The following is a 16428-nucleotide window of genomic DNA, read 5'->3' on the forward strand; positions in this document are numbered from 1 at the left end:
TGAGATAAGGGGAGGCCCCTGGCACGACAAACAAACGGCAACAAACACTTGTAATTTATACAATAACTTTCTGTACCGGGGAAAAATGAGCGAAACCCCGCGGTATAGATCTGGTTCAGTGCGCAACCTCGTAGGGTCGGAAAATGGTTTGCGAGGTCCCCGTGTAACGTTGGAGGCGCTGCCGGCAGTCTCGGTCCCAGAGCGACCCGAACCTGTCATTCCTAAAGTCCACGGCCGAACCGCCGCATCGCGACGCCGACGCCGATACCAAACGTCACGGTCATGTTCTCGCTTGCTTGAAATGCAGTTTTCGCGCGAACTATCCCAAAATGTACTGTTCTCTTTGCGTCTGCCGTAAGTTTCTCGAGTGACGACCCCGTTGAAAATGTGATTGTGCGAGCCGATCAGGAAGAACGTGCTCTAGCCAGTTAAAGTTTAGAAATTTATCGTTGTTTATTGTTGTAACCATGTGGATTCTACTCTACTTTACGATATTAGGGACATACACAGGTAGGGACAATTGCTTTTATTGTACATGTTTGAATTGTAAATGCGGAAGGAGCGTCTCTTGCGTTATTACGTATTCAAAAACTACTACTTCCGTTTTATATATCTTGTTTCATCTTTCAAAACTAAATCCATTACTGACATGTATCGGCTTATGTTATCCTTTCCTTGTCATATCCTCCTCACTATTCTCATTTTATTCTAGTTGTTGAAACTCTTTTCATAAAGTGAATAACTTTGACCCTAGTTATCTTATCATTTTAGTCCAAAGTTTGTTATTGTAATAATTTTGAAATTGTGTTCATAAATTTTGTTTCCAATTATAATTAGGTTTCGGTGTTGTCACAACTATAATTAAATCATCTCCTCGAATGCCCGAAACCCGTTTCATATCTTTTATTAGATTTTTTTCTTCACCTATTATTTGATTTGTGGTTTTTGTCCCACAAAAACTTTCATCCCTTATAACAAAATTATAACTTATGAATTGATTATTGAATTTTTTCTTCAACATAAATGCCGTTTAAAACTTTTCATGCATAAAATTTCATGATGATTACCCCAAGGAACGGCGTGCATATTGATATAGTTTTCGGTTCAATTATGGCCCTTAATGGCAACTTTCCTAATGACTCCACAATTAAAATTTCTTTGCCGTGGCGCGCCGCTACTCTGGTGGTTTTCGCGGAATAAAAAACTTTTAATGCATAATTATTCAAAGCGCGGAAAGTCAGGAATGGGCCCACTTTAATTACTGCTGGGCGTCACTCGGTCGGCTCACTAAACTTTTTGCCTATGTTCTTCCTTTTTACACACGCCATTGCCCCGGTTCCTCGTTAATTGCACGCGTTAGCAGCGGAGAAACGAACTTATTCTTCTAATAACGTTAAATTTGCCGCGCGCTGGTTGGCTGTTTACTCGAAAATCCGGAACAATGCATGTTATTATATTGTATACATTTATACTTGCTTTTAGTTCCGCATTACTGTTTAATATAATGAAAATTTCATTTTAAACTCTGCAGTTGCTTGTGTAAATGGAAGTTTGGAGATTTGATATAGTTTTTAGTTGAACAATTTTAATCACTTTATCGAATATTTAGTTGGTTATTTATGCGATTCGTTTTGAAAACCGCAATATAATAAATTTGTATCATGTTATTTTTAAGCCATTTAAAATACAGTCAAACCTCACAGTAATTATTATTCAACTTTAGATTGTTATATACTTTTATTGAACGAAAAGTAGAACTAACACTAGACCTAGAACTAGAAACATTCTGGTTTAGCCACAAATCTCTTAAGACGGTCAAACCTGAATGTTTCTAGTTCTAGGTCTAGTGTTGGTTCTACCTTTAGTTCAATGAAAATGTACAACAATCTAACGCTGAGTAACAATTAAAACTAGAACTAACACTAGACCTAGAAACATTTGCGTTTAACCGTGCGTCTTTCCGTCTTCCCAAAACTTTCTTGTTCTAGGTATAGTGTTAGTTCTAGTTTTAGTTCGATGAAAAATATATAAGAATCTATCGCTGAATAGGACTAGAACTAGAAACATTCGGAATTAGTCATCTTAAGAGACGTACGGCTAAACCCGAATATTTCTAGTTGTAGGACTATGTACTATCCGTGCAAAACGTCAAGGCCCCTCACTTTAGAGATCGATATCTTGGTAACCGCTCGATGGAAAAAATTGCGGTAAAGTTTATTGTAATCAGTGAACATTTCTACTTTTCTTAGTTCTAGTGTTGGTTCAAGTGATCTAATACTAACACAATCATTAGCACGAACACCAGACCTGAAACTAGAATCATTCGTATTTAGCCGTGCGTCTGTTAAGGACGTTCGTATTGGTTTTAGTGATCTAATACTAATTTAAAAAGGTCCATGATCAAGAACCATTAAATAAAACTCTTATAGCCATTATTTTCTTTTCAATCTGGTTTGTCGTCAATTAAAAGTGCATTTGTTTTATATTTTTATTCATATAAATGTGTGTTTGTTTATAAATTGGACCAAAGTATATTAACAATCTGTAAATGATGTACATCGATTTTCTTTGATATTGACTATTTGGTTGACAATGATCGAAAAGGGTTCCAAGTATATCTATTTTTATCTAAACAGAGGCCAGTGATGTAAAATTACGGTAATTTATAGTTTGTGTAAATTACTGTTGTAAATTACGGTTTTTTTTTTCTCAAAATTTATTCTCGCGTAATTTCAGAATTTTTTTGATAAATTATTGCTGTAACATTTTTATTATTTTGATTCAAGGACAGTAGAATCTAACTTGATTTTGATTAAATAAAACCTTTATACAAACTGCAAGGGAACATTTAAAATAAACTGTGTAACAAAAACTCTAAATATGAATTCTATGTAATTCAAACAAATAATTCAGAAAAGCTTCTTTCTGTTGCGCACGTTGTTGGTTGCTTGAAGATGTAGTGCAACAAAGAGACTTTCACCATATAACAGAATGTAGCTCACCCGTATCCAAAGCTTTCCATATGAAACCGTTAGAAAATAATTGTTCTTTTGATTTATAATAGGCAATTTCAGTCATAACTTTCGCTACATTAGATCTATTAACCAGAAGCGGCGATAATTTATTGATATATGTCAATGCTGCAATGTACTCGTCGTTACTGAGATGTTTTCCCATAATTTTTGGATCTAGTAAATTTGCTGCTAAGTGTAAAGGTATTACAGCCCTATCTCTTCGTGCTTTTAAAAGTGATAGAATTGTTTTTATTTCTAAAACTGGGCATTTACTTTGTAGTTGATCATTAAAATTTTGCAAATAGTCAACAACATGAGAAATGTAAGGTTGGAAAGTTTGTACATTTTTTAAAATTACTGAAGTGGAATTTAAAATCGCGTTTAATATTTTCGTCTAGAATACTTGTTACAGTTTCTTCAGTCCACTTTATCGCATTATCAAAACACCGAAAGCGCATGCGCAGGTACATTCTAGTTCCTACCGGTAATTTATGAAAAATTTGTTTGGTAATTTACGGTAAATATTTTAGTAATTTACAAGGTAATTTACAAATTCACATCACTGACAGAGGCTATAACAGTTTTATTTAATTTCCTTAATATCTAATACTAACACTACCACTAGAACCAACACTATATCTGGAACTAGAATCATTCGGGTTTAGCCGTGCGTCTCTTAAGACGGCTAAACCCGAATGTTTCTCATTCTAGGTCTAGGCTTGGTTCTAGTAATCTAATACTAAGACTATCACTAGAACCAACACTAGACCTGGAACAAGAATCATTCGGGTTTAGCCGTGCATCTCTTAAGACGGCTAAACCCGAATGTTTCTCGTTCTAGGTCTAGTGTTGGTTCTACCTTTAGTTCAATGAAAATGTACAACAATCTAACGCTGAGTAACAATTAAAACTAGAACTAACACTAGACCTAGAAACATTTGCGTTTAACCGTGCGTCTTTCCGTCTTCCCAAAACTTTCTTGTTCTAGGTATAGTGTTAGTTCTAGTTTTAGTTCGATGAAAAATATATAAGAATCTATCACTGAATAGGACTAGAACTAGAAACATTCGGAATTAGTCATCTTAAGAGACGTACGGCTAAACCCGAATATTTCTAGTTGTAGGACTATGTACTATCCGTGCAAAACGTCAAGGCCCCTCACTTTAGAGATCGATTTCTTGGTAACCGCTCGATGGACAAAATTGCGGTAAAGTTTATTGTAATCAGTGAACATTTCTGCGTATCACAAGTTAATTTGAAAATTTTCGGGCACGCGGTTTTTCTTTTATCGCGAGTTAAGTGAAAAAACTACCCGATTTTTAAGAGTGTCAGCAACTTTGTCTACTTTGTGATTTTTTTCTCCAAAACTATTTGATGAAAAAATTCAATTGAAATTTGAACTGGTGGTAAAGCGATGTGTTCTCAATGTGGGGCATATTTTATTTTTTCGATATTCCATATAGTTTCGCGGAAAATCGCGGTTTAGTAGGATGTGGTTATTTCGAAAACGACCTGGCGGATTGCAACGCGGTTTTTACCAAATTATGTCAAATAATGTCGGTTGTCAGATTTCGTTATCAGTTTTTCAAAATTAGGGCTTCCTAATTTTTTAAGAGCGATTTAATGGAATTATAAATTAAAGAGAAACAGAAATAAGTTCTGCGGTTAGAGGAGGGTTCCGTTCAAGCCTTATTTCTTTATGTAGGTAAGATAACGGCGCGACGTACTGTCTGGGACATACCATCTATTCCGATTGGACGGAAACCCCGTCACCCCGCAGAACTTATTTCTGTTTCTCTTTAAATTTTAATTCCATTAAATCGCTCTTCAAAAATTAGGGAGCTCTAATTTTGAAAAACTAATAACGGAATCCCACAACCGACATTATTTGATATATTTTGGTCAAATCTGCGAAGAAATCCACCCAGCCGTTTTCGACATAAAGGCGTCTTACTAAACCGCGACTTTCCGTGAATCTGTATGGAATATCGAAAATATAAAATATGCCACTCATTAAGAACACATCAGGCTATTACCTGTTCAAAATTTTAATTTTTTCGTACGATAGTTTTCGAGAAAAAAAATCGCAAATTTGACAAAGTTGCCGGTACTCCCAAAAATCGGGTACTTTTTTCATTTAACTCGTGATAAAAAGAAAACCGTGGATCCGAAAATTTTCAAATTAGCATATGTTACGTAGAAATGTTCAGTGATTACAACAAACTTTGTCGCAATTTTTTTTATCGAACGGTTGCGAAGATATAGATCTCTAAAGTGAGGGGCCTTGACTTTTTGCACGGATAGTAGTTTAGTTCTAGTGCTAGTGTTTATGCGTGACGTCACGAGCGGGTCTTCCAGCTATACACCTGTTCCCGGGATATACATAGTAGCCCTCTTAGATTCTACCATCTATGGTATAAATATAAACCCTGGTGGGCTAACCGGAACATTGTGGATAGCAGTACGAATTTGTGTGCATTAAAATTATTCATTCAAACAGTTTCTTTAAACTGCAAAATTTCATATATGGGGTATTAATCCGTTATTTCGAGGTTTTACTGTATTTATTTTTAAAGTTTATCTTCATGAATGATAATTACAGTTTATTTGTTGATACCAATCGTATTTTATATGTAATTCCCGCCAAAGTAATTAACATAATAGCCGCTGATATATCAAACCGCGAAATCTAGGTTAATACTGGCAATTTCGCAAAACTTTCCCCATTATTTTTCGCGGTGCGGTAATTTCGAAAAACTTTGGCAATTAATCCCGTATTTTTCTGCAGGTGACGTTCGACGGCTCTTGTGTTTTTCGCCGACATTACGTATGCTGTAATGTAACGACCAAAAGCACTCAAGCCATTTTTCATAATCAACTTTATTGATTTATCTTTTATTTCTGGTAAATAACCAAAAAAGTAAACGTTTATACCACAACAGGTTTTCATGAAGCCGGCAAAACTTTGTGTACGTCGAGGAAGTTTTGAAGTTGGGATAACTGGTTGGTCCGTCAGCACTCAACTGGGGTATAAAGTTTAATCGGTGCACTTAGGGAGGACAAATATTATTTTGTCGCAAAGATCATTCGTCGAAAAGAAAATTTAAATTTGAGAGTGTGTTTCTTGAAGGAGGCACTGAAAGATGGGTTCTTTTTAAAATGCTGAGAATGTAACTAGAACGTTATTCGCTGATATCTTAAAGAAACATTACTCCAATTTTCCCTGACACGCGTGCTATCTCGAACAGTAGTAAGTGTTAAGCCGGCTTTCTGCTTGAAAAATTTCCAAGAAGAGAAAACACATTACTTTATTTGTTATTCGTGTTCTGGTGATATGAATTTTTATAGAAGAGAAAGAAATAACGCAGATGAGGAAATTTCAAACTCCGTTTTACCGTTTCCTAGGAAAAATACGCCAGGAATTTATAATTTATTGCGGACATTCCTCCTCTTGGAATCCATATTTCCTCGTGAGCGGATCTCGACAAAACAGAAGAAAACGTCCAATTCTGTAAAAAGCTTACGCCCTCTGCAATGAGCATTTCAAATACTTTTTAATACAACCATTTCGTTTGCGGCGACAATCTCAAATAAATTCCCCGGAGAAAGACTTTATTGACTCTAAACTTTTTGCGATGCTCTCTTTACTCAACGAGCTTAAACTTCAATATAAACTGAAATATCACTTTAAGGCGTTACAATTTTTATGAGACCGTTAGCCGATAGCCTCCCACCGTCACGTCCCACAAAATTCACTTCCCCATCCCCTATATTCCTGTTCCGGACGGCTCACGTAGCGTTTGAACACAGGACCGTAACTGAAAATTTCGAATTGCTGCGGAACCACACGTGAAACTGACGCGTGGAAAAATGTTTTAATTTTAGACTAGACTTCGCTTTGGTGGACCGGATTTCCGCGAGCTATGTTCGCGACAGACGACAGCATCTACTTTTGAAAAATAAACATTCCATTAATTAACACGAACCCGACGGTTATCACACGCTGTCGAGGCAAAATTTTTAATTAACTCGATATGTCGGAAACTGTATGGTTTACCCTTCTATGGGATCCTGGTATACGTTTACTTCATAATTCATCAGATTAAACAGCATTTTTTTAATTACTTTTTTATGTTGTAGATGTACTTATTTATTAATTTGTTTAAAACATCATTTTTTATTTCTCAAAGTTTGTTAACAATTTAATTTACTTTCTTAATTACATTTTATTGTGAACTTTTTGTTATTGTCTTTCGAATTAATCCCTAACTACATAGAAATCATAGAAATAATAATAAATTAACATTTTTTCGCAAATTTATTTATAACAATTAAAACTGGTCTAGTTAGATCATTAATATACATCTGAATTGTTACAACTTACAACAACAATAGATTCTACACTTATTTGGTCCAGTGACTTTATCAGTGATCTGTTTTGTTTCCTTGTAACAATAACTGCACTCCCACTTAGCACAATACTCCATTATTTACACGCCACTACTCCCACTCAAAAAAGTTATGTCCTTTTCAATCTACGATATAGTTGATGATTATCTAATAGTTGAAGTACTTCTGTGTTTTTATGTAAGTGAAGTCTTTCTTCGTCCTTCTTTCCGTACTTTTTGATTTCCTCCTTGACTATTGTTGAGATATTTAGGGCCCTGTGTCATATCATTATTCCTTACATACCATGAGGCAGTTACCACAGCACGTATAACATTGTGGTTGCACACCTCCGAGTTGTATACCATGTAACTTAACAGATTTTAAGATCTGATTGTATGCCACAGTCTTGTTATACAATGATAATGTCTTCCTATTAGCCATTTATATGATCTAAATGAATATGCACATTTCTTCGTTTTTCTTCTTAACAACCTTTGAACCTTGTTAATAGCCAAACATAAAGAGTTAAGTAGTTGTTTATTTATAGAATTTATACGTGTCAATTCAATTTTATGTTCTTTTTTTCGATGCACTCATTGCTGGCAGTCTATAATTTTTGACTGGAGTGACAGCTTCATTGTTTGGTTCCACTGCGAACAATGTTGTATTGTCTGCGAACGTAGCCAGTGTTATCATTCATTGCAAACTGGTGGTCCATAATTTGCCGATGCCCATCATTTTGAAACCAACACTTGAATCCAAGGACTGTAGAATCTAACAGGACTGCTACATCCATTGTATTTTTGTAGTCCACTAGGGATTGGTTGCCCGCAGTCTACGTCACACTATTTGCCACGCCTGGTAACTGTCTGCGTTTTTAAAGGTTATATGATAGACATTAATACGTCTAAAAACATAAAACTTCAAAAATAATATGAATACGTCTAGGATATAACCTCTAAAAATACACAGCAAACGCATAGACCATAACAACAGCTGGGCGTGGAAAATGGTGTGACGTAGTTTGCGGGCAGGTTGTCACAACAATGGATGTAGCAGTCCTGTTAGATTCTACTGTCCTTGACTTGAATCTGTTTATTAATGGAACATTATTGAAGATAGTAGTTCGAATTAAGTCGATCAGGTGGAATTTGAGAATCAACGACTTTGTTATTTAACAATCTAGCCCAAATATTTGTTGACCATCATCTTTTATGTCACTTTCTTTTTTGCATTAATGCAGGTTATAAGTGTTTATGATACCTATTTGAGTAAATATGGATTCATCAGTCCAATGAATGGTTTCAATAGAAAGTGGATCATTATTTACGAAATGCATCACATAGGACTTGAACTTTTTGAGGTCTAAATATAAACTTTTCCTCTTTAATAATCTATTAAATCAAATGTATCCTTTTTGACATCATCTCTTCTATCCCTGAGAAGACTTTTATAATAATTTTGTCCTGGTTACATTAAATAGGATATTCCTAGGACACCTTATATTAATTTACATTTACAAATAAAATTTCTTTTAAAACATTGCTTTGATTCATAACTCATTTTAAAAGGGAATCTCGCATCACTCTACTTCAAACGGAAAAATAACGCTGCAAAAAATCTTCAGATTACTTGTTTTATAAGAGAACAACTTTCCGGAAATAGAAAAACATTTTTATATAAAAATCCTTTTCCCTCGCAAAACTAAGAATCACGGAATACCTCTAAATATGAGAACGCTGCGCTAGAAGGTACTTATCTTTACATAGACTTTACGGAGCAAATAGCGGCTTCAAAACGGTTCCCACTTTACATTGGGTCGGCTTCACTCTGGAAAACCCCGCGTAGTTATTAGAAGTATGATTTTTGGTGATGCATCTACTTATGAAGATGTCTAATATATCTTTATGAATTTGATTTAAATCTTCGGCTGTGTAAGGGCGATAGCGATCGTTCAAGTATATATTTTCTAACAATGACTAACAAATCATTATCAAATTTGGTTTGTAATTGTGGTATCAATTACCTTAAAACCTATTATGTTAACTGTTTTAAGTGTTTTCTCATTCTTCAGCTATAGCCTCCCAATGAAAAAGATTTCTTTTTAATAGACCTTAAAGCTTTTAAGATATCAATTTTTTAAATCAATCAAGACGGTGATTAATCTTCGATCTATCATAAAAGGTCGTAAAAAATCAATTACTTAATACTCAGCTTTCTAATGAAAGAAACCGTATTTCAAAATTTCAGTTAGTTTTTCAGCAAAAAAAATGTCATCAAAACAATGCATTTTCTCATTTTTTTTTGGGAGAAAATGTGGCTCGATTTTTTTAAAACCAGGTTTTTAATAAATTGGTATTAAATTATCAGTATTTGTAGATAAAATCATGAACTTTTCAATGAAAAAAACTTCATTTCAATATATCTTTTAGTTTTTGAGATATCAATTTTTAAAATCAATCAATTTCTTCACAATTCTAAAGATAGTTAATTTTCGTTCTATTTTAAAAAATCATAATAAATCATGCTTTTAATAAATTCTTATTACATTATCAGCATTTGTAAATAAAACTACGAGCTTTTCAATGAAAAAGACCGCATTTCAATATATCCTTTAGTTTTTGAGATATCAATTTTTAAAATTAATCAAATTTCTTCATAATTTTAAGGATAGTTAATTTTCGCGCTAATTTAAAAACTCATAATAAATCAGGTTTTTAATAAATTGCTATTACATTATCAACATTTGTAAATAAAACTACGAGCTTTTCAATGAAAAAGACCGCATTTCAATATATCTTTTAGTTTTTGAGATATCAATTTTTAAAATTAATCAATTTCTTCATACTTTTAAGGATAGTTAATTTTCGCGCTAATTTAAAAAATCATAATAAATCAGATTTTTAATAAATTGCTATTACATTATCAGCATTTGTAAATAAAACTACTAGCTTTTCAATGAAAAAGACCGCATTTCAATATATCTTTTAGATGTTGAGAGATCAATTTTTAAAATCAATCAATTTCTTCACAATTTAAAGGATAGTTAATTTTCGCTCTATTTTAAAAAATCATAATAAATCAGGTTTTTAATAAATTGCTATTACATTATCAGCATTTGTAAATAAAACTACGAGCTTTTCAATGAAAAAGACCGCACTTTAATATATCTTTTAGTTTTTGAGATATCAATTTTTAAAATTAATCAATTTCTTCACAATTTTAAGGATCATAATAAATCAAGCTTTTAATAAATTGCTATTACATTATCAGCATTTGTAAATAAAACTATGAGCTTTTAGATGAAAAAGACCGTATTTCAATATAACTTTTAGTTTCTGAGGTATCAATTTTTAAAATGAAATCAATTTCTTTATGTTTTTACTTGATTTTAAAAAATCATCAAAAATCATGTTTTTACTAAATTGCTTTTAAATTATCAGCATTTCTAAATAAAACTACGAGCTTTTCAATGAAAAAGACCGCATTTCAATATATCTTTTAGATTTTGAGAGATCAATTTTTAAAATCAATCAATTTCTTCACAATTTTAGGGATAGTTCATTTTCGTTCTATTTTAAAAAATCATAATAAATCAGGCTTTTAATAAATTGTTATTACATTATCAGCATTTGTAAATAAAACTACGAGCTTTTCAATGAAAAAGACCGCATTTCAATATGTCTTTTAGTTTTTGGGATATCAATTTTTGAAATCAATCAATTTCTTTACGTTTTAAGGATAGTTAATCATAGTTCAAATTTAAAAAATCATAATAAATCAGGTTTTTAATAAATTGCTACTAAAATATCAGCATTTGTAAATAAAATCATGAGCTTTTAAATGAAAAAGACCGCATTTCAATATATCTTTTAGTTTTTGAGATATGAATTTTTAAAATGAAATCAATTTCTTTATGTTTTTACTTGATTTTAAAAAATCATCAAAAATCATGTTTTTACTAAATTGCTTTTAAATTATCAGCGTTTCTAAATAAAATTATGAGCTTTTAAATGAAAAAGACCGCATTTAAATATATTTCTTGGTTTTTGAGATATCAATTTTTAAAATGAAATCAATTTCTTTATGTTTTTACTTGATTTTAAAAAATCATCAAAAATCATGTTTTTACTAAATTGCTTTTAAATTATCAGTATTTCTAAATAAAACTATGAGCTTTCTAATGAAAAAGACCGCATTTCAATATATCTTTTAGTTTTTGAGATATCAATTTTTAAAATCAATCAAATTTCTTCACAATTTTAAGGATAGTTAATCTTCGTTCTATTTTAGAAAATCATAATAAATCAGGCTTTTAATAAATTGCTATTAAATTATCAGCATTTGTAAATAAAACCATGAGCTTTCCAATGAAAAAGACCGCGTTTCAATATATCTTTTAGTTTTTGTGATATCAATTTTTGAAATCAATCTATTTCTTTACGTTTTAAGGATAGTTAATCATAGTTCAAATTTAAAATATCATAATAAATCAGGCTTTTAATAAATTGCTACTAAAATATCAGCATTTGTAAATAAAATCATGAGCTTTTAGATAAAAAAGACCGCATTTCAATATATCCTTTAGTTTTTGAGATATCAATTTTTAAAATGAAATCAATTTCTTTATGTTTTTACTTGATTTTAAAAAATCATCAAAAATCATGTTTTTACTAAATTGCTTTTAAATTATCAGCGTTTCTAAATAAAACTATGAGCTTTTAAATGAAAAAGACCGCATTTAAATATATTTCTTAGTTTTTGAGATATCAATTTTTAAAATAAAATCAATTTCTTTATGTTTTTACTTGATTTTAAAAAATCATCAAAAATCATGTTTTTACTAAATTGATTTTAAATTATCATCATTTGTAAATAAATCTTAAAACGAGCTTTTCAATGAAAAATATCACTTTTCAATATATCTTTCAGTTTTTGAGATATTCACTTTTAAAATAAATCAATTTCTCTCGTCATCAAATATCGTTTTTTAATAATTTGTTATTAAATTATCAGCATTTATAAATAAAACAACAAGTTTTCCAATCAAAAAGAGAGCATTTCAATACATCTTTTAGTTTGTGGGCTATCAATTTTCAAAATAAATAAATTTCTTTACCTTTTTACTATATTTAAAAAAAATCATCATAAATCTTGTTTTTAATAAATTGTTATTAACTTATTAGCATTAGTATATAAAACTACAAGCTTTCCAATGAAAAAGATTTCAATATATCATTTAGTTTTTGAGGTTTTAAAGTAAATTTTTTTGCGTTTTAAATGATAATTAATTTTGAAAGGATTACATCATTTCTCTTTATATACTTCGTGTATGCGTAAATCTAGAGAAGGGTTTAATTAATACCGGAAGTTTGTGATAATCCATAAAGATTTTCTTTCATTTAATTTTAAATTGAATGAAAATGTTGAAATGAAGCGCTTGTTCCTCGCACACAATATAGTTTCTAAGTGCAAAAACAGATTAGCTCATTTATAAATTTTGTAAGGATATTTGGTTGTTCAAGAAGCGTTAAAATAGTCTTGTGTTGTAATAGAGTTTTGTATAATGGAAGCCTTTAAAATTTAACCACGAGGGTATACTAGAGGTACAATTAAGAAACACCCAACGCCCAAGTTTCGCCGTCGTAATTGTAACTTAAACAAGTTGATCCGAAGGCACAACCGCTCAGTCTTGGCTATTGTCGGGCGCTGTTTATCTAAATTAACTTCTAGAAAGTTTTAAAGTGCCATATGGCCCACTGTCCCTCCGCGCAAAGATAACGTGAGGTTAGGAAATAAAACTTAAGCTCGCGGTGGTCGTAAAACTCAAAAATAGTTAATGGCTTTTTGGGGTGTTTGTTGGGTTTGGTAACGGTGTTGATTTTTGCAAAACGTAAGTCGCAACTTCTCATCCGAAATTAACTTTCGAATTCGCTTTGAAGTCGGAGATATGGAGACCCCTGCCGGGACTTGATACTTGTCAAGCGCCAAATTAAAGGTAAATATTATTAAGCGACCAGTTTATTTGCGAGCGTTTCAATTGCGTCGGGCGGCCAGGAAAAATTTAAACTATGCACCTGCGGCGTCTGGAATTTTCAATTTTGCAACAATCCGGGCGTAAAATATTTACTGAGAACGTAGTAAAACGCCAACTGTTTCGAAGCCGTACCGCACTTTACGCGCTCCCTTTCATATTACGCCCTTACCGTTTTCCCACCCACCGTTAAAACTTTTACTATGTGTATGCGCGCCATTCCATTACAGCTTTAGAAAAATTTTACGGCTTTTGTTACGAGGTTTTAATGTTTTCATCAATTTCCTTTCAAAGGAGTTCTATCGCCATTTATTTCACACTTTATAAAGTTTGCGTGGCAATGACACGTTAAAAAATTAATTTGTTTAGTAGATAATTTTAAAATTAGCTTGAATTTATGATTCGTGGTTACTGTTTCGCGGTGAAATTTGAAATTCAAGTTCATTGGACTGAAATACTCAACGGTATTCAAAGCGTTCCCATTAACATGCAACACAGCGATGTTCTCTAAATGTCAGCGCTTTAATCCGGTTGAATTATCTCTATGATCAAGTATTATTAAATAAAACATTTTAAGATAAAAAAGTTATATGTGTCCGAATAGAATTTAATTTGAAATTACTTCAACGTTTCTCTTTAAAGATTTATGCTTAGGAACGAAGCTTTTCGTTAAGGTCAATTAAAAATCCATCAACTTCAACTGGTTCCCATTCCCTTAGCGAAGGGAAAGACAAAAACCAATTATCCTTCGACGATTCCGTTCCCATCCGGTTATTCTCCTTTTTTCGGTTCTTCCTTGAAAATCGAACGAAAGCCTTTCGTTTCTGCAGAGTTGTTGGTGACAAGCGATTCCTTTGTTGGCTTATGACAGATTATTTGTGTTTCCGGATATTAAGCTGTCAAATCGTGCGCGACAAAGTCGTCTCAACTAGTCCGTTATCTCGCTTCGGGAACGTCGTTGTCTTCCCGGTCTTCACTTCCCACTCAATTACCTATCTATCAATGTCCATCAACTCCTAATTATTTACGAGACCGAACTTCGCACCCTTGATCTAAAATCAATGGACTTGCTTAACTTTGGGTTAACTATTTGAGCGAGTGGGACGTCTTCGACAAATTTCTAATACGTCTAGTTAATTATTTTAACCAACTTGATGTTATAGTTAATATTACATTCATTTGGGTAAATATATTCAGTAAAATTGGGAAAACTAATATTTTCTCTGCCCTTTTTTCGAGTATTTTTTATTCGGTACGTGAGGTCAAATTGAGTTCATGGATTACCTTTTGGCAGTGAAGGCTCGAGAGCCACTATAGGCACGGAATAGAAAACGTGATCGGGGTTTTAATACGGACCGTTTTTAGATGTGTCTGATAGTGTGTGATCCTCTGCCTTTCTTAGTAAATATATCTTCGGAACAAGTCTTTCTAACCATTTATCGCCTGCTCCGATTTAATGACCACGCCGGATTTTTAAGTCCCGTTTCTTGTGATAAACTACATCCGCTTTATGGACATTGTAAAATAGATAATGTTGTGTTGAAGTTCGTCAGCGACTTTTAAGTGGTCCATAGTCCATTACATTTTTACGACCTCCTTCAATAGCTAGGGGAACTTTTACATAATGCCAAGTTTTATTCCACTCACGCCAATAAAACGACTGTGTAAGCCTTCCTTAAATGCAACCTATTTGCATTTTTTTGCATAGTTTTACGTTGTCTTAGACAAAGAATTCTTTTGCATTCATTATCTCAATTTACTTCTCTCTTTTATATCCTAGTTAACTTATAGATTTATGACATCATTATAATATATTTCATAGACTGAAAATAACGGTTTGAAGTAATCCAAATTCTTTAGTAAAGATAAAAATATGTTTTTCCTTCCTTCTCAAAAGAAATAGAAAACTTGTGTTTTATTTTTTATCGTTTCTCGCCCTCTGGCCTGTTGAATACTTTCCGAGTGAAAAATTCAGTATGTTCCGTCTGCTGTGAATAATTTAAGCCATGTTGGAAAAAGACTACGCGTCGTAGAAAACTCTTGCATAATTAAAGTTTCTTTTGTGGGGTCGCGCAGGAACGGTTTTACAGGGGCGAACGTAAACGCGAAAGAGAAACAAAGAGAGTGTGTCGCCGAAGGGTGTTACCATGCCTCGCGAGATGCAGATTTTATATTTATTATAATGGCCTTTTGTACCAACAAAACGCTAGTAATCTCTTTTACTTTCTCGTATGTCTTAAGCAAAGAGTAACCAAGGATCATTAAGGTATTTTTAAGTGCTGCTATTATGAATCCATTAATAATCAACCGACCACGATCGTTTTGTTTACCTACAACGAAGATATCCAAATGAAAATTTGATCCACGAACCTAATAAACATTAATTAAGGTACGGTAATGGAATCAATCACAGCCTCTCGTGGCTGTAGGCGAATTGTGTATAAGACAAATCGCCCATTAACGGTTAATTAGGTCCGCCCAAGACGGAATTGCTTCGGAATTTACGGTTGATGGTTAGATCCATTGGTCGATCTAAAACGGTTTAGGTCTAACACGTTTAAGTGACGTGACAATCGACAGATATTGAAGCGATATTTGGCTAAAATTATTATTGATTGTATTGTTGCAAATGTATAATGTTATTTTAGTATCTTTTAGAATTTTGGTAATGATTTAATGGGGCGAAATTTGGAATAAACTTGCCATAAAATGCCATTAAACCGAGACAATTTTTTATTTGCTTTTGAGTTTGGGCAATTTAATATATTTAATGGGTTCAACTTTTGAGGAGCCAACCTAAACTGCCCCGCTTTGGTGATAAAAGCTGCTCGAAATCCGTCTTCAGGTTTCACATTAATCTAATGGATTAATCTAACCCGGAAAATAAACACAATTAGGATTTAATTTCTGATCGAAATTTCAAAAATAATAAATTTCTAATTTATTTCAGATTAAATATCTTTATCATCTTTACCTTTATCAACATCTTTA

General features: G+C 32.6%; 1 protein-coding gene across 2 annotated transcripts in view; it reads left to right on the forward strand.

The window, feature by feature from the left end:
• Window positions 1-215: 215 nt before the first annotated feature.
• The window catches only part of LOC111421457 (zwei Ig domain protein zig-8-like), a 193819-nt gene continuing 177606 nt past the window's right edge, over window positions 216-16428 (forward strand). For both annotated transcript variants that reach the window (XM_023054620.2, XM_023054628.2), the window contains exon 1: window positions 216-510. In XM_023054620.2, the coding sequence (XP_022910388.1) occupies window positions 468-510 (43 nt within the window). In that variant the 5' untranslated portion in view covers window positions 216-467. The remainder of the gene's footprint in view (window positions 511-16428) is intronic.

Source organism: Onthophagus taurus, chromosome 1 (genome assembly GCF_036711975.1).
Source record: "Onthophagus taurus isolate NC chromosome 1, IU_Otau_3.0, whole genome shotgun sequence".
Classification (NCBI taxonomy): Eukaryota; Metazoa; Arthropoda; class Insecta; order Coleoptera; family Scarabaeidae; genus Onthophagus; species Onthophagus taurus.